Genomic DNA, 23,810 nt, shown 5'->3' with positions numbered 1-23,810 from the left:
CAGTGCTCCCTCGCCTTTCCACCCCCCGAGCAGGGGCAGGGAGTCAGGCTGAGGTCCAGGGGCTTTGCAAAGACCTGTAGGCCCATCTGGGCTGGGCTGGACCACAGGATTAACTAAACCTCATGCCTCCCTTCAGACCAAGCCCCCTCCGTGTGGCTGTTCAGAGCCCCTGGGACCCATCCCCATCCCCTGCATGGTTCCCTCCCCTCTCCCACCCCATTGCTCTGCCTCACATCCTTGGTGTCGAGATGAGAAATGACCTGGTCAGACCAAGCAGCAGTTACAGGACGTCCTGGGGACCTAGCAAGGGGCAGAGGAAGGGCTCAAATAACTCCAGTGGTACAAAAGCACAGCCACATAAAGCAACGTCTGCAATCAGTCCAGGGCTCTCCATCCATCCCCCGTCAACCCAGAGGGCTTTGGCCCACCCAGAGTGTTTTGACCGCCCCCCCACCCCTCAGCAGCATCCCAGCATGCACTCACTGGAAGGATGACCCAGCTTCCCAAGGGATTAGCCCCATAAGCTGTCCCAGCAACGTCCTGGTGTCCTGTCACCTCAAAACAGTGACAAACTCAAGAGAGGCAGCGATGGGACATGGGACATTATGCCCAGGATGGAGGCAGGCAGGGAGGCTGCTGTAACTTCTCCGGGCTCCTCCAGCTCCTTCTGCCACCCCAGCAGGTCACATTGCTGCCAGGGAGATGACAAAGCAGCGTCTCAGCTGTCCTATCCTACAAGTCTGCCCCAGCAAGTGGGACAGGAGCTTCTGTAGGGTTTCCCATAGCTGCAGCGAGTTTGTGTGCCCTCTGCGAGACTGGTGGATGCAGGCAGGACCTGGGTCTTGTGCTATGCCATGTCAGGAGTCCCACGCAGTGGGGATGCCGGCTCCCCCATCCTGTACAGCAGCTCGCTCCCAGCTCAGACGGCTGTGGACTGCTTGATGCTGTGGAAGCTGACGCGGGTCGGAGAGGTGGGGATGGACATGGCCCGAGCCACGCGGGCACGGATGGAGTGCTTGTCCTGCCATCGGTGCCACCGCTTCCGTACAGCTGATCGGACCTGGGGGTGTGAGACAGAGGAGGGGACATTTAGTCACCACTCAGCTGTCCGAAGTTGTTCAGAGGCACCAGCCATCCTTGTCTTTCAAGCAAAAATGCTACCGAAACCCTGCTCAGCTCCCCGGGGGCAGGGAGGGTCCCAAGAGCCCGTGTCACCTCCCAGGGCACCCGGCCTTGTTTGATGCGATGCCAGTGAAATGCAGCCCTTGCAGCTGTGAAGAGAGATGAACCTGACCGACGGTGCCTCCGAGTGCAAAATGGAAACGAGGGAGAAATAAATCTGAGCGGGGGCTTTGAGAATAGCCAGCATCTTACACACTGCATCGGATGCTGCAAGGGGCTGGGAGAGGTGCGAGCAACAGTTGGGGAGGTTTTATGGCTTGTCTGGTTCATGCTAGTGGCATTTCTTCAACATTAATTCCACCCTACAACAGCCCAAGTGCTTTGTGTGGCAGGTAAATAGTGAAGAAATGCCTTTTCATTGACTGCAGCGTGGGTTGGCCCTGGGAGATGGGCACTGGCTGCAGGCGGCTGAGATGGCGTGGTTGGGTGAACACCAAAATCGCCAGCCAGCCCAGCTGGGATCGAGAGATAAAGGACCATGAATTGCATGGTGTGATATGCTCCTGGGTCACCAGCAGTCCCTTTTCTTCCTGCATCAATTATATATGATTTGGTAACAAAGCAAGCTTGTCTGGGGCAAACACTCCTGAGCCAGCAAAGGTGCAAGAGCATTTGGGAGGAGGCAGAGGAAACTGCTGCCCAAATGATCGGCCTCTACTCTCACCTCCTTTGCTTTCTGCTGCCTGTGTTTTGGGTCAGAGCCCGGGACGTGCCCTCGTCCATGTGCTGGGTACCCATGTGTGTATGGGGATGACCCTAGGGAAGGATTTCCCAGGGATGGAGGGGACCCTTGGCTCTTCTGCTGCACCAAATCACACGGGTGCGCCCCCAGAGCATCTGTTCTCGGGGGTGGATTTTCCTCCTCCAAAGGAGGAGACCGACAGTAGCTGTTCCCATCTAGGCAAAACCTGTAGCTGCAGATGTGCCTGGAGCTGGAGGTAAAGCACCAACTGATCAGCAAACGCCTTCAGCTGGAGAATTGGGTGCCAGCACCCTCCGAGCCCTGTGCAGGGGCAGAGCCTCAGGCTGAGTTTGCGTCTGCTCGCAAGGAAGGGTGTAGACCCCCCCCTTGAGCACCCCCAGCCCCTGGTGCTCACCTCGCTGTTCAGGAAGCAGTAGAAGACAGAGACGAAGAAGCCCTGGAAGGAGACAAGCAGCAGAGTCACCGCAGAGCTATGGTCAGCAGGCACCCCCAGGTTCAGGAGCTTTGGAACAACCCTGGCATTTGAGGATGCCTGGTTTTGGGAGGGGGCAGAAGCAGGGCGAGGCATCAGCCAGGATGGGCTCCTCCACATCCCTTGGTGGGGGGACTGGGATGGAAGCTAGTGCTGAGGACCATACCTGGAAGGACTCCAGAAAGGAGTTGAAGTAGATGAAGACGATCCTGGAGATCTCATCCTCTCCCGGGTTGACAAAGAACAGCATGTAGGTGATTCCCAGCAAGGGCAGCAGCACCAGCGTGGCCTTGACTGCTTTCCTGGGGAGAAAACACGGACCTGAGCTGCTGCAGTGCAGCCCTGGGCACGAGGACTCTCCCCATCCCACTCCCAGCACCAGCACGGCTGGGACTGGTCTGGCTGGGCCTGGGCAAACCAGTGACCGGGGGAGGACGGAGCGGAGTTGAGCTGTTTTCCAATGTGAACCGCAAGTCACCGGGCTGGTTTGAGCACTGGGCACCTTCTGTGGTTTCTCCATCCAGAAAAAGACAGTGGATAGTGGAGGCCTGACCTTGAGCTGGGGTGAGATGATTGCTTGGCTGATCTAAGGCTCGATTAAAAAGGAATTAAGGAGGGTAAAATAATTCACACCCTTCAACATGGGTTTATGAAAAACCTATCTCAGCTAATTAATTTGATATCTTTTCTTGATGAGATTACAAGTGCGGTCTGTGAAAAGTAATAGTGCTGATACAAGAGGAAGGATCAGGGCTTGGCATCTCATTCATTTGGATTAGGGGACAAGAACAATGCCAGGTCAACACTTTTTCTTAAAAATCCTGTTAATGGACAGATTCCAACATTAACTGAGAACAGGAAACATCATCCCTGGCAGGTCTGGGCTGGGCAGGGATGGGGCCTGGGACCTGTGCTGCATCGCTGACCTGGAGGAGAGCCACAGCCACTGACACAAACTGGCAAATGGCACGGAGGAGCTGGAAATAACGGAGGACATGAGCATCCTCAGGCTGGCAAACCATGGGACAGCACATGCACCTGTGTAGTTTCCCCATGGGAGCAGCCATAGTAGCAGGGGATCCATCAGCTTTTTACCAAAAGCCATTGTCTAAGGTGAGCAGGAGCTCTCCAGGGCTGTCCTGTGCCTGGTTTAAGCAGGACTGCACAGTTTATAACCTACCAAACTCTCCAAGTTTTCCTGTCCCACGAAATGTTTCTGGGAAATGAAAATTTTCTTCTGCCCAAAGGTGAAAAACCTTCCCTGTCAAAATCAGGAAAATACTGGAAAACTGAAAGTCTCTCAAAATTGCTGACTGAGGCCAACCAGCCTATTTCAATAACCTTCATCTTTGCTCACCCCAAGCTGAATCATTCATTCCAGCTCAATACTCCGTGATGAGGAAAGCTGGCATTTCCCAATGATAGCATCTAAATTTTTCCATTCTCAGCTGAAAAAGTCACCCTCCACCCCAAACCTGCTTCTCTTGAGCCAGCACACAGTGAGATTCCCTGATTCCTGCCCAGAAAATGATCCAGCGAGAAGCATTGATAAAGACCAAGGTGTCTTCTCCTATTCCAGGTACTTTGGAGAGCTGCTCTGACCATGCACCTCCTAAGTTGTCTGCAAAATATTCTGCAGCAGGGAAGGGTTAAATCTTCCTGCCTCGTGCTGCCAAGAGCATTGCCTTTTCCTTGGAGCTTCATGAGGAGGTGTTTGGGGTGGCATTGATTCATTACTCCTTCCTTGCCCTTTGCTTTGCTGCCAAGCGGTGATTTAATTCTCATCTCTGTAGCAGGATTTGCAGCTCCAAGGCCGGGGAGCTAATGGGGTCCCACCAGAACCGGCTTTTGCAAAGAGACTCAGCTCCCGATGGCTCCCTTCAAAGGCAGATCCAGCCATCCACATTCTCCATCACAAAGCTCTCACTGGCCAGGATTTCTCAACAACCCCAGATGCAACGGCCACGTGTCTCCAAATAGCATTTTAGGTGCTCTTAGATGTCTCTCCATGCTCCCATCCCCTTGATACTTGGCTGATGGGGCTGTTCCTATCCCCCCTAATCATGCTAATGCCGTTTCTAGGTCTGCTTTCTGCAGGGTTGCTCACGCTCTTACCTGTACTGGATTGTCTCCGACGTGGTTGAAGCTCGGAGCTTCGTCATGAGGATTCGGACGATGTTGAACAGAAAGATGAAGTTGATCTGGAAGGAAGAGGGCTTAATGTCTGCTCCCCAGTGTTTTCGCCCATTTCCTCAGCAGAGGCAATGGGCCGTGCCAGGGGAAATAAGAATGTTTCCTCTTGAACCTGATCTATTGCAATCCATGCACTGGAACAGGACATCTGCATTTATTGTTTTTAAATTGATTAGGTTGATTTAGGAGTTTGTTCAAGGGAGCGGGGCAGGAGGGCACACCAGGAGATTGGCGAGGAAGGGCAAGCATTAGAGAAAGGGCTGAAGGTGAAAAAGTTGGTGGAAGAGGAGGAATATAAGGTGGCCAAAGGGATTTTGGGAGAGTGGCTGCCATCACGGCAAGGAGCCACTTGGCCACTCTCCCGGCTGCCGAACAGCTAATGAGGGCACGGGAAGGCAGCACTGGGAGCTGAGCACAACTGACAAATTAGAAGCGGCCTGGCTACCTGACAGGCTGGGAAATAAGAAGCAGGCTCAATTATTCAGCGAGGCCGGTTGGTGCCAGTGAGTAGTACTCTCTCAGGTTTTCTCAGCGTTGGGCAAGGAGGGAGGAAAAGCTGTGGGACCTTGTGCACAGTTTTCCCCCTACAAACGCAAGCTGGACACTGGCACTGCTGCTTGTGACTTGCCACCTCTGCCCCTCGTTGTCCCTTCCCAAAACGGCAAAGCCCCAGCAAATTGTGGTCCATGTGACCCCTGGTTCAAGCATCACTGCTCAGCCAAGGGCCAGGAGCAAAGTGATGTGGATCAGGGAATGGGGTTGAGGTCCCCAGGCTGCTGCGAATGCTTTGGCAAAGCACCTACCTGCACCCAAATAGTGCCAGGGCAGGGATGGAGAGACTTACTGATGCACGTGGGGCTCTGCCGATGGGAGCATCCCTATCGGAGTGAGGTCTCCAGGCTCCCTTTCTAGCCCATCCAAGCCAGCAGGATCCGTGCACGCTATTTCTCATTGTGGGTTAGGTGCCCAAATTTGCTCAAGGTGCAGTTTGGGTGCAGGGAGCTGGGCTTGCAGGGCGAGCGGCATTGCTGCTGTGGGGCAGCATAGCCAGCTGCAGCGGGGCGGTGCTGAAGGAGGGGGTGAGACCCTGTTCAGGAACAGCCTTATCCCACGTGCAGACGGGAAGGACCCTATATTTAGCAAGCAAGGTCGCTTTGCTCTTACCAGAAGCACCAGGATCATGGGGCCTTGGTAAATGTAGTCGGTATAAACTCCCGCTCGTTTCCCAAACCAGCACCTGCAAGGCAAGGACAAACGGTGTCAGGGACATCTGGTGTCGGGGACAAGCCTGCAGTGTGAGTGACCTGGATTTACTCCTGTCCTTGCACAGTCTCTGTAAGTCACCATCCATAGGGTGAAAGCACTACAACTTAAACTGCTGTAGCTACTACGGAATAGCTTCCCCAGGAACCCGGTATATGGAGGTGCCTGGGGGCTTGTGGGGGTGTTCATGGGCCCTGTACGGATGTGGGAGCTGGTTATTGTAGGATGAGCAGGGACAACCTTACACGCACACAGGTCTGGGTTGGCTCTGTCCCCAGCAAACCCTGCGGGAGCTCGCACGGGTGTATCCGTGTCCTGGGAGCACCTTGCTGGGTTTGTGCTGTGTTTGCGTGTGTAGCACAGGGCTGCTGAAGTCGGGGGGCAAAACTAGCACTGAAAAACAAGACAAGCTGCTGTTCATCTAAACGGGCTCCCTTTAACTTCCCAGTCTATGTGATGAACTCTCAGGTGCCTGTTAAGTCCTCGATTAGCAAGTCTCTGTGAAAATGGCTCAGGTGGTGGTAGCTTATATCTCTGCTGGTAGATCAAATCCCAGCTCCATTTAGCAAACACATTGTAGGAGCTCTGGCTTAATCTCGCCTTTTCCCCCTTCAAAAATCTCATTTGCCCTTTGAAAAGAAAAATGCAGTGGCAGGCGGCTGCAGGCAGGGCTCGTGTGGCAGAAAGCCTAAAGGTGGGATAAAAGAAAGAATGGAAGGATATGATCTTTTTTTCCTCCCACCCTTTCCACGTACCCTGCCTCATTTCAGCCCTTCCAGGCTGCCACAGCCCCTGGCACAACTGATCTCCAGGGAATGGGGACAGAAAGGAGAATGGGGAATGAGAGCAATCAGGCTCACTTCTCGTTGTCGTAGTACAGCTTCCCGATGGCCCAGGCGACGATGATGGGAAAGGGGATACCTGCAGATGAACACACAGATGAGTCTCAGGGATGCAACGTTGCCACAAAATTATGCTGTAACAGGGATTTTCTCACACAGGGCAAACCACCGGGTGAGATGATATGGCCGTGCAAATCCCATCCTTCTGCTCCTGGCAGCCTTTTTGCAGCTATTTGGGTGCAAGAAGAGCTGGAGCAGAGGGTGGAAGTGGGCATCATCCATCACTAAAACCCTGGGCACCTGGTGGGTGAAGGGGAAATCCTGGTACTTACACCAGCCGATGCAGATGAACATCCACTTGCGGAGCTTGTCCGTGGAGTAGGTGAGCACGATGGCTGTGTGCAGGTAGCAGCCCTCGCCGAACATCCAGAAAAAGTTGGTGACGTGGAAGTAATTGTAGGCGGCAGTGACCAAGCGGCACCAGACCTGCCGAGGGGGTTAGGAGGAGACGTGGAGGGTGAAGAGCAGAGCTCTGTGTTACAGTGGTGAAACTGATGCACAGAGCAGCACAGACCCCAGCAGAGCAATTGAACCCATGTTTCTCATAAGCCTGGGTTGTTCACCAACCACCAGGCAACCCTATTTGGGCCCTCAAGCTGCTTTTGTGGCCTCATATCTAGGACCCTCAAGCTCCCCACACACCCCAGCCACCCGGGGCCAGGCTCAGGCCAGCTGCCTGGCAGAGCTGCACCTACCACGTTGCTCTCGTGCACCTCTGGGTTCATCGTGAGCTGCACTACAAACCACGTGGCGTTGCGTAGGATGAAGGCTGTGATCAGGTTCCAGTGGATGATGTTCCTCAGGCACCGGATGCTCCTGGAGAAGAGGGGACAAGGGATCATCAGAGCATGGTGGGTGTCTGGGGGCCAGCCACGTGTGGGCTGGGGGACAGGGCTGTTTGTGGAGCTGCATGTCTTTGTTGGGACACCAAGGGTGAGCTGCTGGGGCCATGCCCTGGGTGAGGTGGGCAGGACCAAGGTCAGGAGGTGGAAGGCACCAAGGAGGACCCTCTGCGTCCATAACCCAGTGCTTTAAAAAAGCAGCAGGAGGAAAATAACCCTGAGAGAGGCATAATCTCTCCCGACTAGAGAGCAACAGCCATGGGGGAGGATATGGCAAAACACAGGGGCTAGTATGTCCCCAGCCCAAGGGCTGTGGGGTGACCTCCCTGGGCTCGTCTGAAGGCTGTGATCAGGTTCCAGTGGATGATGTTCCTCAGGCACCGGATGCTCCTGGAGAAGAGGGGACAAGGGATCATCAGAGCATGGTGGGTGTCTGGGGGCCAGCCACGTGTGGGCTGGGGGACAGGGCTGTTTGTGGAGCTGCATGTCTTTGTTGGGACACCAAGGGTGAGCTGCTGGGGCCATGCCCTGGGTGAGGTGGGCAGGACCAAGGTCAGGAGGTGGAAGGCACCAAGGAGGACCCTCTGCGTCCATAACCCAGTGCTTTAAAAAAGCAGCAGGAGGAAAATAACCCTGAGAGAGGCATAATCTCTCCAGACTAGGGAGCAACAGCCATGGGGGAGGATATGGCAAAACACAGGGGCTAGTATGTCCCCAGCCCAAGGGACCTCCCTGGGCTCGTCCCCCCAGCAGGAGCATAGCAGTGGGTCAGGTCACTCACCGCAGGCGCATGAAGAGGACGAAGGCCATGAGGAGCGCCCCCAGTGAGACACAGTGCCCCAGGTAGTTGATGATGACAGCAATGTGGTAGTGCAGCTTGCTCTTCTTCTGGTGGGGGGAGATGGGGAGGGGGTCAGCAGCAGCCCCAGGTACCACCACAAACCCACTTCCTCCACCACATCACCTCCAAGAGCTGCACCACAAATTTTGGGCCCTCTTTCAGAAAGCAGCTGGAGCCCACCTGGTGCAGGACAGTGGAGACGGGGCTGGAAGGGGACGCAGCTGGTTGGATGGGACTAATGTGGACAGGAGAGGCACCAACCTGGCCCTGCAAAGGGCTCAGGCGTCTCACATCCTACCCATGCCAGGGCAGCTCACGGTTGCTGCCCCTACATCACCCCTGCTCAGCGCTGGGACATCCCCAACCCATCGTCTGGGGAAATCCTGATGTAATTCAGCCGAGCTCACTAGCAACATGCCATCTGATGTCTCAGTTCATTCCCCTTTGCCCTGGGGGCAGCTGAGAGGCTGGGATGAATTTGGGCAGAGGGAGCAGGGTATCTCAGGAAGGTGTGAGTGGTAATTAAATTAATTGATCACTCCTGCTGTTAGGCACTCATCCAACCTGTGAATTAGCAATTAACTGAGTGAGAAAACCATTCCTGGCAAGAAATATCAGCATCTTAAATACCAGAGGTGGTATCAACTGCAAATGAACAGCCTGTATCTCTTCTCCTCTGCTCTGAGGGGTGGCTTGGCCTACTCAGGGGCTTGTAATTCTTGGCTCCCTTTTTTTTTATCCCTTTCAGCTTCCTAAACATCTCCTTTATTTCATTGTCAGTGGGGAGGGATGGGGTTTGCACTGAGTGCTTGTGTCAGAAGGGAGCTGGACGAGGGTGGCGGGGCTGGAGGGCATGCTGATCTGCGCCCAGCGGCCCTGGGGCCAGGAGACCTCACACTGCAAATCCTCTTGGATTTTTAACAGGGAAGGAAACAGGCGTGGCTTTATTTTTGGCAGGGAATGAAAATGCAAATCAAGAAGAGGGTCATAGATGCTTCATGCAACCTTATCTCTGGGATGCTGCTGCACGCCCAGCCCACAGCTCCCTTGGGCCATTCCTGACCTGGATGCTGTTGCCCTTCAAAACTCCATTGTCTGTCCCCTCACCCTCCTGCCAAGAGCCCGGCCAAGGGGCTACCGAGGTCCTACCTCTTCGCTGAGGATCTCCTGGCACTGGGAATAGTTGACCCGTGCTGCCCAGCTCCCATTAGCGAGGCACTCCCTGTAGCCATTATCTGAAAGAGAGGGTGCACGTCGAAGGGTTAATGGTGTATGGGCATGGGCACAAAGGTATGACCTAATGTCACTAATGCAGGGGTCACTGGCATCAAGCCAGTGGCATCTTTTGCTTTGAAGCCAGCTCAGATACTGCCTTGGTTGCAATTGCAGAACCAAAATCCTTGGAACACTTCAGACCCGCTCAAGGGCTTTCGGTCTGCCCCTCGGCACTGGGGGACCCTGACGCCTCCCACCACCGAGATGCAGTGGGAACAGCATGAGGTCGACTCTCCTTTTCCCCTCCTCAGTGCCGTTTGCTTGAGCAATCACGTGCCATCCTGCAAGTGCTGCTGCAACAGAAGCGTGAAGTTTTCGCTTCTCTCCCTGCATTAGGAGCTTTTGTCACCTCCCAGCAAGGACGGCAAGCGGGAAGGCTAATTGGGAAGGAACGGCCACGACAGCCCTGGAGCAGTCTCTGATTAGTGTCAGCAGTGGGGTGATGCCAGCACTGGGGTGATGCTGGGCTTCTGCTATTAACAGGAGAGACCGTGAGCCTCGTCAGGGCGATGGGATGGGACAGGGATGGGAATGGGTCTTAGGCAGGCACAAGTATGGATAAAAGCAAAGAGACTCCTGCAGTGGCGTGAGAGGCACCACAAAGTAGGAGCCATATGCATGCCATCTTCCACTGCTGCCAAAACGTGTGGGATGGGAAAATGGATGTTTTCTACAGGAAGCAAGATGTTTCTTTCATCAAAAGCAGCACTTGGGTGGTCAGAAACTCAACTGTGTGCTAGGAATGGCTTTGGGCACTTTTCAAGTGCCTTCGCTTCATCCCCTGCTCCCAGCATGTCATTGGCAGTGACAATGCAGTCACCCGTGCTGGGAGGGGATGAGCCGCAAGGTCCCCCACTCCTTGCTCAGCTGGGGGTTGCAGACCTCTGTGCCACCTCCAGCAGCAGGGCAGGCTCACTCCTCTTTCCCTGTCCCCAAGATGGGGACATCAGCCCTCTCCCCCTTTACAGGGGCACGGCCAGGAGGACCTGCTTATAAAGCTGCTGCTGTGAAACCACCCTCCCTGAAATTTGGGATATGAGGGCTTTTTTCTTTTTTGGTTGATGGATCCCACAGAGCATCCCAAAGAGCTCTGTACCCACAAATGTATTGTCACTCGTGCCCCGCAGCCCCTGATGCACATGGGTCTCTGAAGTCTCCCATCCCTTGTCCACCATGTCCCCACCAGTGCTGCTCGTCTTACTCGTGGTGTTGTACCGCACGCCATAGAAATATTCGGGGCAAGGGCGAGCTACCAGCTGTCCCACCGCACTCCGGGGCCAACACGTGCCGATCAGGTCTACCGAGGCATTGCACTGGGGACCTGCGGAGAAAAAGGGTAGAGGGTTAGTGGAGGTCTGTGGGTGACCATGGGCCACCTCCAGGCTGTTGAAGGGTCAAGGTTTGCCCGGAAAGCTGGGGCTGCAGTCCTGGCTGAGCCAATGGGTCGCTGCAAGTTCAGCCCCCAGAAGAGCCTCATGGCAGGCACCAAATGGGGTCTGTGCCGAGACTCCCCAAGGGCTGGTTGATCCATCCTGGCCATGACTATTGCCCTGGTCCTGTCTGAGCACCTGAGTTAGGCCCAGTTCTGGCACAAGCCTGGTTTTCTGACCTGGCTTCCCGTCAGCTTGGGGTTCCCTGGCTCTGGTCTTCCAGCCCTGCTCCTTTCTGCAACCATGACTTTGGCATCCAGCTCCACAACAGCCAGCAATAAGCCAGATTTTCTCTTTCCCAGTGGTGACTCCAGCCTGGTGCTGGTGGGATGCTCCTCAGAGCCCCTCCAACCCTCTCACACCTCCTGGCTGTAAGATCTTCCTAGCTGTTCCCGCTGGTCTCTTCCAGCCTTTCCTGGGAAGAAAACTCCAAGTCTGCTGCTGCTATTTCAGATTTCAAGCAGGACTTGTGTGCTTTTCCCAGCTACACAAGTGTGCTAACGTAGGCATTAGGTAGGCCAGATTGCAGGCTTTTTATGTATAATTTGTGTATATTTAGAACAACATGTACTGTGGCTAAATATGTCCTAGCTACATCTCAAAGTGAGGTAGGAAGCACAACGGCTGTAATAACCATGTAATACAATCCTTGACAGGCAGCAGATGGATGGGCAGCAGGCCCTGGAAGGGGCAGAGTTCAGTGCAAACCACTCCTGGGTACCAGAGATGTTTGCGCTGCCGGCGCAGAGACAGGCATTGCCATTTCCTAAGACAAAACACCCCAATTCACAGCTCTCTGGGTGCCAGAACACAGCGTTTCCTCTCCACCCGGACTCGATGGTTGTTACTTGAATGCCTTTCCTGAAACTTCCTATGGATAGATCTGGCTAAAGAGTGACCGAACAAAAAAAGCAAAATACTGTGTTATTAATATGATGAAGGTCTTCATGAGGGAATATTTGTTTTCATTGATTATCTGAAAAATTGCTTCCTTGGTTTCTTGGGATGTTCTCAGAGCAAATTTTCAGTGCAAAGAAAAGGTTTTCTTCAAACATCATTGCAATTTTCCCTTGCATTCCAAGCATGTGAGCTGGGGACGCATCAGAGCGTGGTGAGCGTTACCTTCTGCCTTCCATAGCTTGTAGTGAGAAATTAATTTTAACGGTGACCTTTGCTTTTAGCTTTGCTAATGTGTATGGTTGCTGCGGCAACCTTCACTTTAAGTTAACTGTTTTAAGCCTGTATTTCTTAGGAAACAAGGTGCATTTAATCACGTGGTGCGTGCATGTCTGTGCTTATCTGCAGCCATTAGCATTTGTTGAGCTCCTTAGTTGTTTTGACCCAAATTTGACAGAGAAATAGAGGGTCACAGCAAACGAAGTCCCTGTTTAAAATTTTATGATAATATTCATCCAGGTAGAGAAAACACAACCGGTAATTGCTTCAACTAAGGACAAAGTTAAATTGCAAGTGCTCTCCGTTAGCCACCTGGGAATCCACCCAGGTGAGAAGCTGCTTGAATATCTGGAATAGGAAAAGCTTCACTTGGAATAACCCAGCACAGAAAAATGGGGCTTGCACAGTGCTAATGCCCAGAGCAGCTCATGCAGTCGTCGAAAACCCTCCCTGTGACTGGTGGGGCTGAGCACAAACTCCATTTTCTCCTCATCCCCTCATGCCTCAGTTTCCCTCCTCCATCCCAGGGGCTGTGCTGGGGCACAGATGCAGAGTGCTCAGGGAGGACAAGCAGGAAGACTCACTAATTAAAAGTCAGCGGAGCCAGAGAGCAGTGGCAACGGTACTCTCCATCAGTAAAACAAAACCACAGCGATGCCATTAATAACCAAACCCAAGATAGATTCATGGAAATGATGTGGTCAGGCAAAGGTGGCATCGTTCTGTTATACGTCCGCTCAAGTCTGGATTTAATATCTCCACATTTCTCCAAGGCACTTGATTTAATGCTGCTTGGCACTCCCATTAAAGCGCTATGGACACCCACCAGGTGACAAACAAAGTGGATGGGTCTTGCAGTCCCACCATGGCAGGGATGCGGGGTGAAGGTGGAGCAGCATCACCAGGAGCTCAGCCCCCTCCTCATCCCGTGGGTCGGGGTTGTGGTGTGGGGTGACATTCGGGCTTGGGGGCTGCAGTCGGGTGAGCAGAGGTCATGCTCAGCTAGGCTGTAGGAGGCTCCTGGGACTTCACCCTGTGCACAGCAGGCTTCACCCCAGCACCGCTGTAGGCAGCATTTTGAGGTCTGTCCCACCAGTTTTTAATCCAGTGGGTGGCTGTAATATTTTTCCCGGGCTCACACTGAGAAATGCTTGATGAAGAAAAGCTGCAGAAAGCAGATGCTGTTCTTTCTGCTCTCTCCAGCATATAGAGAAGAAAAAAAATCTCCTGCTGCGGAAGGGTTAAGTAAGACAGCAAAGGTGAAGAATGCTGTGAGGGCTGCTGTGATGTTTGCCCAGCAGGACCGTCTGCTCCAGCTGCTCCCCAGTGGCACACGGCTCCCAGCATTTAGAGCACTGTTTAGCATGGAAATTATATGTGTCAGTGCTAAATGCTTTCATATCTGCTTTGTGGCCCATCCGTATTTGCAGGGGGATTATTCTCCCAGGTTCTGCAGATGTCTGCTCCAGCTTTCTCAGCACCGCTGGCTACACAGACAGTTTTAGTCTTTGTAGCTTTACAGCAAGAAAGGTCAATGAATTTCCTACCTGCACCCAATCCCCCTGATTTGGCTCCCTCCCACACAGAAACATAGCATTTGGGGTAGGAAGGAGCTGGTCCTGCTTTGAGACGGGGAATGTGGCATGGGGGAAGTCACTCAAATCCCTTCTCACCCTATTTCCTTTGGGTTGTGCTGCTTTGAAGCAATATAAAGCATTTCCCTTCTTCTGAAAAAAAAAAGTGCCTGTCCAGGGACTTACACTGAGACAACTGTATCACAATAACTGTCTCAGGATAACTATAGCAATATTCCCCCCGTTTATATGAAACATCCTTCTCCAGCCTGCTTCCGCCACTCGCAGAGGCCCCTGAGATGGCTCCAAGCTAAAGCCACACAGCTGTGTGAATCCTGGCAGGGTAAAGCTCTCCAGGCCCAGCTAATCTGCCAAAAGATTTTGAGCAAATTTAAAGAGGATGGAGCATGTTTATCCTGGGCCAGCACCACCCGATGTGTGGCCACGGTGCCCTTGAGCTGGTGCCAGGAGGTCTGAGGTGTTATTGTACCATCAAACCATTGCTAGGATGGTATGAAGAGGACTAAAGCAAAGGTTGTGCTGATATAACCGTGCTGGTAAACACGTCGTCATCTCACACTGGGCAAAGCTATGCACCAGCGCAGCATCCTAGCTTGCTGCTGTGCCCCCAGTGACACTACGGCTGCTCGAAGGGCGAAGCCTCTCCCATGCAATGCAAAGGGGTCAGGAGAGACAATGGAAATCTGAATCACAGGCTCATTCCCGTGGTTGGGAGTGATGGGGTTATTTATCCAAGGTGTCTCAGGAGGATGAGTAACAGCTGAAAGGCGTTAGCTCATATCTCTACCTGTCCTGAGCTCTTACTCAACCACAGTTATCTCTGTCCATCCCTGATGTCCTTGGCGACTGCATTGCTGCTACTGCCTCTTGAGCAGGCTGAAGCCTCTGGCTCCTTGACGGTGTCCCTGCTGCAGCATTTGCATTTGGTAATCAGGGCCTCATCTCCACATCTAATCAAAATATACTCACTGCAGCCAGCACGCAGAAGGTCGTTTGTCCCTCCCAGGCAGCTCCACCACACTGGTGGAGCAGAAGGAGCCATTTCACACCTTATTGCCCCAAAGCAAGGGCCTTTGGGGGGGATGCTCTTATTTCAAGGCACTGATGTGCCAAGGAGGGGTGGCTCGATGCCAGCTGCAGAGCCACTCAGGTGCTAAATGCTTGAGTAACACCTTGAGGCATTGAGGGAAATGGTACTGGGAGACAATTTATGTTAAAACAGGGTTGAAATTGGGGTGGTGGAGCTGCTTGCCTTCCCTATGAGTCAGGGTTGGGTACTCAATATGGCTGGGAGCAACTGTGGTTGTCTCAAAATACTTAGATCCTTGCTCACACCCTACCTCCAGCACTGCTTTCAGTGGTGTTGGGTGTTTCTATTTATCTTTGTAAGAGTCCAGTCCTTAAAAAATCCCCAGCAATCCTCCCAAGCATTCAAGTTCCATGATCCTCAACGTAAAATAATTACACAGGCTAATTAAGCGTTATGATAGCAAAGTGTCTTTGTAATGAATTTTCGGCTTGTTGCTATTCACCATCATTGACTGTCCCCTTGGGTCTTTGCTGCTATTCTGGAGGAGAATAAATAGGAGGCACCAAACCTAGCTTCTGCCATTGGTATTCGATGCATCTGCTCAACATCGTCACTTAAGACTGATCCATGTACAGCTTCTGTGGAGCATATATATTTATTGAATATATAATGTAGTGGGTTGGGTTTGGGGCATATCTTGTTCTCCTGGTATGACGCATAGAGTGGTTGGAGTCGTGTTATTACCAAGGGTAGCAGCAAGTGGTTTATTCCCTGGTATTGGCTGGGCTTTGCTGGTGGGTGAGCAAAGAAGCATAATCCCTCGCTGGCAGAGTTTTCCTAGCAAAGACTTCTAGCGTGGCTACAACTGAACAGAGTAGCTGGCAACGATTTTACTACATCCAGTCCAAAGTACAGTTTAACTGCTGTAGCTGCCACTCACGCTGAGATGTGCCAGGACACTGTTTCCTACCAGAAAACCTCATCACCTTCCTCCCTCCTCCACTACAATAAAATCTATGAATATAAGCAAGTTTCTATTGACATCCCTGTTTCCTAGATGATGGAGCAGAATGGCTTTATCGATACTAGTATATACTTAAACCAGTATGATTTTCCATGTCGGTGAGTTCACAATTTTTGGTTCCCAAACCTGCCCCAGTATCACTGCTCTCGCTCGGTGCTAAGTCCCTGCCAGGACTCATTGCTGCCTCTTTAGCCTCTGCTCAGCTCCTTTATTAGTATTTCTGCCTTGGTGGGAGAGATGCCAACGAGGCTGAAAGGAAAAGAGGTGCTGATGTTGTTAATTTGACCTTTATGAATTTAAATTCCAGTCTCTCCCCAGGGGAGTCAGTGAATGAATGAAACAGCAGCGGCACGAGAAGGGACTCCTGGAGCAGCATCAGTGGTTTGGGGAGCTGAGCAGGAGGGGGTGGAAATTCTCTTGGTCAAACTGTCACCCACTGCGAAACGTGTTTCCAAATCTGTCTGATAAAGTGCCTGCGAAGGAAATGCTCTCATCGCTCCCTGCTCTCCTGTGCTTCTCAGCCACAGGTTTTTGCTATATCTGGACCAACTTGATTTGCTTTATTTAAATGCAAAGCTACGCTCCCTTCCCTTCCTTGAAAAAACCTCCAGTTAAAAAAAAAGACATTTCTATTCAGTTCTGCCTAGCATTGGTATCATTTTCCTTTGCTTTAGGTGAGCTTGCAGTGGTAGGAAACATTTCTTCCCTGGGAAGGAATCAGCTGTGCTTCCCTCTCTCTCCTGAGCACACACAGGGATTGAGGATAACAATTTGTTGTGATAACAGTTTAATGGCTTAAAGGAGTGAATCGTGCAGTCAGGACCGGCCAGGGCTATTAGCAATTGGGTGCCAGCTCCTTGGGCTGATCCAAGTTTGAATGCTACAAATGGCAAAACAACCCTGCGAGTGCTCTGAGCTCGCTCTGCTCGAGTGCTTTCTGCTGGGCTGCTTTGGAAAAACCTCATCTATTAATTAGGAAGAGGCTTTCCCATCTGCTCAGATTCCCCCTTCCTTCCCCAGGGAAGTGCCACGATGGGAAGCGGAGCTGCAGGGGGATGCTTCGTCCTGATGGGTGAAATGACCTTGTGCCCCCCCGGCAGGCTTCGTGGCAGGGCAAGGTGGGAAGCAGCTGGGCACAGGCCCCGGGGAGCTGAAATCATCAGGAAGACAAATTCGCGGCCTGAGGCAATGTGTAGGCTGGGAGCCCTTGGGACAGGCACCATGGACAAGGGATGCTGATCTTCGCTGCATTCCTTTTCAAACTTAATCTGGGAATTTCTTGGCTTCCAGATGTTTGGGGGTGCAGCCAACCTGACTTTCCTAGTGCATGACATTGACCTCAAGTCCAGCCTGATACGGTTTCTGCCTGGAGGAGAAAATATTCACTGCTACTGAGGAAAGCAGCCTTTCTGATGGGGTGGCCAATTGTGTGCGGATGCCCATGTGTCCCAGCACTGGCCAGAATCAGGGGCTCACCGAGAAGTATTTTTGACGGATACCTAAAATATCAGGTTGGACCATCACACCCGTGCAGGGAGCCTGAATGCCAAGGGACATCGCCCTGCTTTGGGGACAGGGTGCTTAGAGGGAGACAGGTAAATCAATGCTGATAAGAGGGCAGGGCAAGGGAGCTCTGTGGGACTCAGCTGCTCCTCTTCCTGGGATGAGGGTTTGCTTGCAACACCTGCACCCCACGAGCCTGGTGAGCATCACCCTGGGTCTGTCTCCACCACACTGCTGTGAGCAGAGATCTTTCCAGCTTGGTGCATGCACCTTGGAGAGCGCTGGCACCCTGGTGATATCACTGTTCAGCCATGCATCCTCATTAAAAAGTACGAGATTAAACAATGAAGGGACCGGTGACCTGAGAGGGGAGGAGAGCCCACACTGGGCTATTTTTCAGAGGAGGGATGCTGCACACAGGCACGAGGCAGGGCCCCTCTGTGCATCCAACTGATGCCCTGCCGAGCCGCGTGCTGGAGGACCACTGGGCTCGTGTTATCGGCATGTGCCATTTCCCAAGGGTTATGCAGACATTAACAAATTAAATCTTACGGCCTTGCTGCAATTCTCGTTATCATCATCCTAACAACTCTCCATGTTAAATAGCCTCAAAACAAAGTTTCCAGTTTTGTAAATATCCCTCCCTAGGAATCGCTGCCTGAATCAGGCAGGGCTTAAATGGACCCTAAGGATGAGGGCTGGCGCTGAGCTCCACTTACCAAGCAGAAGATATAAGACAATTAGTTTCATCCCTACCTCTTGTTCTAAGCCCCCTCCTCAAGCTGGAAGCGGCTCTCACATGCACCAGCCCCATCCCAAATTAATGAGTCTTAGGGATGACAGGTCGGATGCGTGGATGTGCTGGAGATTTTGCAAATCTGAAAACTGACAAGTTGTGCTCCCCTGTCCCAGGGTGATGGGCACTGAGGTACACTAAATCCTGCTTGGATTCACGCTAATGAATCCCTACTGAGCAAAGCCCAATCCTTGCAGAAAGCAGCCCTCACCGCTTGAGGGTGGCGGCGATTGCAGGGCATATCCATCAGCAAAGCCATGGCAGAAATTCTCCCCCCTCTCTGCCCTCTCCCCTACGCTCAGGAGGTTCCAGCGGTGGGTGGCAAAGGCCATGACACTGGGCACGAGGAGGCTCTGGGACTTGCCTGCTGCCCTGGGTCGTGCCACCAGCTGGTCCGGGTATCGCAAGAGGGCCCTGCGGTGCTTGGCTGGTGCTTCTGTGGGTCAGAGCCCACAGAGCTGGGCACATGTTGCACCAGGTGAGGTGAGTAAGAAGAAAACAAATGGAATTTATCACAGCCTAACATGGCCAAGGACAACCACCTTGCTGAGCAGAGTGATGAAACCTTCAGGGAGCAAAGCGCATGAGTGATGACCAGGTTTCTTGTCTGCACTGTATCCAGGCCAGAGACACACAGGCATTTCCATTTCCACTGGCAGCCTTGCTCTCCCTCGGCTTTCTGCCTCCATTTCTTGGGCTGGGGATGCTCTGGGGATGCTCCTTGCAGGGCCGTGGTGGCCTGGGCTCAGCCAGGCACTGAATCAGCTGGTGCCAAGCTGTAATTTTTTTAAGAAGGAGTTTTTAATGCTGCTGTTAATGGGAGCCGGGTGGCGGGTAGCCATCCATCAGTGCTGGGCCTCTGCGGCCATCCGTCACCCTGATGGAGAGAGCTGCTCTGAGCAGCAGGGACCGGGGCAAGTCAGGCAATTGCTTGGTGCCTGCTCTGGTCTTCATTCAATCATGGGAAAATGAACTCTGCAGCATCCCTGAGCTGGGGAGGACTTTTCTCTTTGTCCCTGTGAGCTCCTCTCCTCTCCCCTCCCTCAGCCACCTTTCCTCCCCCAAAACCTGTCACTGCACCAGACCTGTCACTGCTGAGGTGACATCCAAGTCACGCTTTGAATATAGGCTAAAAGCCAGTTTTGGCACAAACACATCTTGGGCCTGACCTGGTTGGATGCAAACCCATGTACGGGTGTTGAGTAGGAGTGAGCTGCCCATGACCCTGCTGGTGTCACCCAGCTCTGCTGAGCCAGCCCTGGCCATGGCCACGTCCCCAGAAGCTCCTCGTGGCTGGTGGCGTCCCAAAGTGCTCAGTGGCACACATCTAGGAGTGCTGGGGCACAGAGCGTGGCCGAGCCCTGAGCAAATGGTGGTCACACTGCACTGGTGACGTGGTGTCTGCAGAAAGTCACAACCTCCAGTTGTCACCCCTGGGCAGGGGGATGGTAGAGGGGGATGGACATAGGGGACAAAGGTCCTGGTGTCCCTGGGCATGGCAGAAAACGGGCAGTGTGGGAGCAGGGGCAGGGCAGATGTCTCTTTGCCCACCTCCCCCTCGAGCCCAGCCCAACAGACATTTATTTTCTCTATTTTTAGCTCTCCTGAGCTCTGCATCTTCTACCTGCCTCAACTGTTACCCTGCAAAGAGGCTGCTGCAGCAGCCAGCATGGGGCTGCAACACAGCCTCAGCACATCCCACCTCCCCCCAAAAAGGAGCTGGGCAGCTGCAGATCAGCCTGGAGACACCCCCTACCCCCTCTTCCAGCCATCCCTGCCAGCAGGGCCCCCTGGGGATGCCTAGGGTGGGCTGGGGATGCAGGGCACTCACCCGTGTGGTTTGTGACAGGCGGCAGGCTCTCGCAGTACTGCTCTTGGATGGAGGCTGCAACTGGGCTATCCCAGAGGAGAAATGCCTGCACGGGGAGAGAGCAGACCACAGGCAGGGTTATATGTGCAATATGCTGCTTCCCCAGCCCCCGATCCCTCCTTGGACGTGGCAGCAGGTGGGTCAGATCTGAGTTTGTCCACGTCTTGGTGGATGCCACCCCCAAAGCTGCACGATGGACATGTACCCATTTGCAGGACAGGTTTCCTAGCCCAGAGGAGCTGGGCTTATCCAGCCTGGTGCTGCGAGACTGACGCTCTCTGTTCTGTTTCCCACCCACCGATCCTCTCCTGCCCCAAATATCCCCCTCGGCAAACCATACTGCAGCCCTGCACAGCCCCTGCCAGGCCATGGAGCTTCTGCTATTTAGCAGTTTAATCAACACTTTTAGTTTTAGCATCTTTGCATCCTGAGAGCAGACGGGGGAAACATGATAAGCCTGACACCACGCTCAGATTTTCAATACCTTATTAAAATCGCAGCCTTGTAAGCTGTCAGCGGGAAGATGTTAATACACGTCCTTAAGGAGATCTGATCCACAGTCAACCGGGTCTGGCTAAAGCCTTTTCTCAAGGAGAAGGGCTTGTCTGCAGGCACTGCCATTCCCATTGCATTGGGAAGCATTGACCAGGATCTATCCCATCCTTTCTCCAGAGCAGCCCCCGGGCGGCTCTGCAGCTCCTCTGGAAGTGAAAACCATCGACTCCATCTACATGGGGAACTATTTTGGAAAAGCTACTTCTGAATTATGGTGTCTTTGCAGGAGTTTGGGGACACTAAAACTGAGAAAGGCAATTGCAAGTGGAAGACGGCAGAGGGATGGTGCTGACCCAAGGCTCACCAGGGAGGCAGATGGGGGAAGGAGGGAACCTGCTGTTTTGCAAAACACACAGGTTTCTACCAGAGCAGCTGCCCATTTTCTCCTCCAGCTCAGAGAGGGTGACATGGTGACACGGGCTGATCCCCTCTGCTCAGGGGACAGATGCCGACGACGGATGAGGCATAACTCCACTTCCCTCACCCCAAGCCTGCCCTGCAAGGACTGACCAAACCCCTTGGAGGAAAGCTCACTGCTGACTGATTGAACGACAGAGCCGTGCCCCGAAATACAAGCACATGCAGATCCCTTGGGAAACTCAAACCTGAGCCTGGAGGCAGGAAAGGCTGCAGTCTCCTCTGCTTCCATACAAGCTCCCAGCTCCCCAGGGCGGTGGGCTCGGACACTGTCCTGTGCTGAGCCAATACAATGAACAACAACCTCTGTCTTCCCCACCAGCTAGGCTGGTCCCTAGTGCCTGACCTCCCTTCTCGAGTGCAATTTACCTTCAAAACTGCTCTGGCTAGGGAGGACATGATCCTCTGCTTGCCCTTTAGCCATATAAACACTGGCTGCTCTTGCTGGCACACCCAGCAATCCCCTGCGCCTTACCAAAGCAGCAGCAGGATTTATTCAGACACGGAGGCAAGCTCAGCACCCACTTGCTCTTTTCCAAACAACTATTTACTGCCTTGGGAAGCTGGTTTTGACAGCGAGAGAGATGTCAGGCAGACGTATAAATGGAGCTGAGTATAGCTTCCTTGTTATGACTACTCCAGATGGCACAGGGGATCCGGCAGCTAAACCCTGCCCCGAGAGCGGGTGCTGCGTGGGGCTCCCATTGTGCTGGTCCTGCAGGAGCCAGGCACCTCCTGGGTCTCTTTGCCAAAGGCTGAGACCACCAAAACTCCAGAAATGGGCTAAGTCGGGTGTTGTGGGGTCAGCTCCCCTCTCTGTTGATGCCCGCAGCTGGTGCCCGCCGGACCTGGTGGCTCTTTGTACGGGCAGCTGGGACAAAAGAGTTCCTCCCAAAAGGGGCTGGGATGGTTTGCCTACCTGAACAGGCTCTCAAGTGTTAATTGGATGTGTTTCTCCTAATTGCAGCCTGCCCCAGCTTGGCAGTGCCCGTTCTCCTTCCAGACACAGGGAGAGGTCTTGGCACTGAGCAGCAACATGGACCAAACTACAGCTAGAGGTGTGTATGGATGGAGTGCAGTCTCTGGCTCTTTGCAGGCTTTGTAAATGAGCTGAAACCGCTACAGAAGGAAGAAAGAAGGAAAAAAAAGTTTCCCCCAAACACAACAAACCCTAACAGCTTTTTTACCAGGCTCTGAGTCTTGTCTCTCTGCAATGTGGCCAATGCTCTCAACAGGCAGAGGTTTTTTCCCACTCCTGTCAGCCCCAGCTCGAGGGGGATAAGCTGGGGAAAGCGGCAGCTCCAGGTGGATTTGCACAAGCCAAAAGCATCCTGATCTGGTACCCTGACAGGCGGTCTCTCTTCCATGTTTTGTCCTGCGAGGGTTACTTTAACCCCTCCCCAGGCTTTGCAGAGAGACTAGGTCAAAGCTCTGTCCTTGAAGAGCTTCACCTGCCAGGGCATTGCTGCCGTAAGATGCCACATGGTGCCCAGCAGGTCCCAGCCTGGCCGGGTTGGAGCCAAGCATACCTCAACAGCCCCGAAACGGCGGTGGGTCATGCTCAGGCCAGAGATGGGCTGTGTCCCTCTGCCTTTCCGGCCCTGCTTTGACATAGGCTACGGCAAATCGTGCTCTGCAGCGAAGAACACCTCTGCGACCTCTCTCAGATCGCCAAAATCCTGGAGAGGTTCAGCTGAGCGTTCAGCTGCATGGGGAAAGAAAAACAATCTGCTTTTCTAGAAACAGCCGCTTCGCACGGAGGTCCCAGTCAGCCGGGAAGTTGCTCCCATGGGGATGATGGTTCTGCTGGGAGCTGCACGGGCCCCATGAGGCCCCACACTGGCAGCATCTTCTCCTCCATCAGGAGCCACCAATGGCTCCATTGCTGTCGCCTCAGCATCCACCCAGCTCCCTTCCAGGCTCTGCTAATGTCTCCATTTTACACATTGGGAGGCATCGCAGCAGATGCCGATGGCGCAGGGTTAGCCTCGGACCTCACGGAGCAGCACGCTCCTTCCTTTCGCCCCCACATTTTCTGCAGAGGGATCAGCCGGCCCCCACCAGTCCTCACGGCACGGCTCAGACACCAAAACCTGATGCTGCTCCAGTGTTTACTGCATCCCATACACGGCAAACACCAGCTGCAGTCAGCGTCCCACCACCCACCGAGTCAAGGATGTCCCAGAAGGGAAACTGAGGTACTGAGTACTGCTTCCCTAAAGTCGCTCAGGCTGTGCTGCACCACGTGGGGCAGGCTGCTTCTATCCGGACCCACTGCCATGCCCTGATGCGATGCCATGATCCAATGGGTTTTTTGGAGCCCACAAGGGGCACGGGGTGGCCGGTCCCCTGGGCCGGGAGATGCAGCGCAGCGGGCTGAGATGGTGTCAGCTCTTCAGCACGAGGAGGCTGGGGGGTCTCACTGCTGGTATGGGTGTGAGCAGCAGAATTACACACACACACACACACACACACACACACACACACACACACACACACACACACACACACACACACACACACACACACACACACACACACACACACACACACACACACACACACACACACACACACACACACACACACACACACACACACACACACACACACACACACACACACACACACACACACACACACACACACACACACACACACACACACACACACACACACACACACACACACACACACACACACACACACACACACACACACACACACACACACACACACAC

The 23,810-nt window shown here is 53.4% G+C and overlaps 1 protein-coding gene across 1 annotated transcript in view; it reads right to left on the bottom strand.

The window, feature by feature from the left end:
- Positions 1-919: 919 nt before the first annotated feature.
- The window catches only part of CRHR1 (corticotropin releasing hormone receptor 1), a 28,468-nt gene continuing 5,577 nt past the window's right edge, over positions 920-23,810 (bottom strand). Inside the window, exons 2-13 of the mRNA XM_009287882.1 lie at positions 20,059-20,143; positions 10,875-10,994; positions 9,548-9,633; positions 8,339-8,445; positions 7,411-7,531; positions 6,988-7,141; positions 6,674-6,734; positions 5,715-5,787; positions 4,473-4,558; positions 2,524-2,659; positions 2,280-2,321; positions 920-1,060 (exon numbers count right to left, since the gene is read on the bottom strand). Of these exons, the coding sequence (XP_009286157.1) occupies positions 920-1,060; positions 2,280-2,321; positions 2,524-2,659; positions 4,473-4,558; positions 5,715-5,787; positions 6,674-6,734; positions 6,988-7,141; positions 7,411-7,531; positions 8,339-8,445; positions 9,548-9,633; positions 10,875-10,994; positions 20,059-20,143 (1,212 nt within the window). The remainder of the gene's footprint in view (positions 1,061-2,279; positions 2,322-2,523; positions 2,660-4,472; positions 4,559-5,714; positions 5,788-6,673; positions 6,735-6,987; positions 7,142-7,410; positions 7,532-8,338; positions 8,446-9,547; positions 9,634-10,874; positions 10,995-20,058; positions 20,144-23,810) is intronic.

This window comes from Aptenodytes forsteri, unplaced genomic scaffold, assembly GCF_000699145.1.
Source record: "Aptenodytes forsteri isolate BGI_AS27 unplaced genomic scaffold, ASM69914v1 Scaffold249, whole genome shotgun sequence".
NCBI lineage: Eukaryota > Metazoa > Chordata > Aves > Sphenisciformes > Spheniscidae > Aptenodytes > Aptenodytes forsteri.
This window is presented reverse-complemented; position numbering and strand designations above follow the sequence as displayed.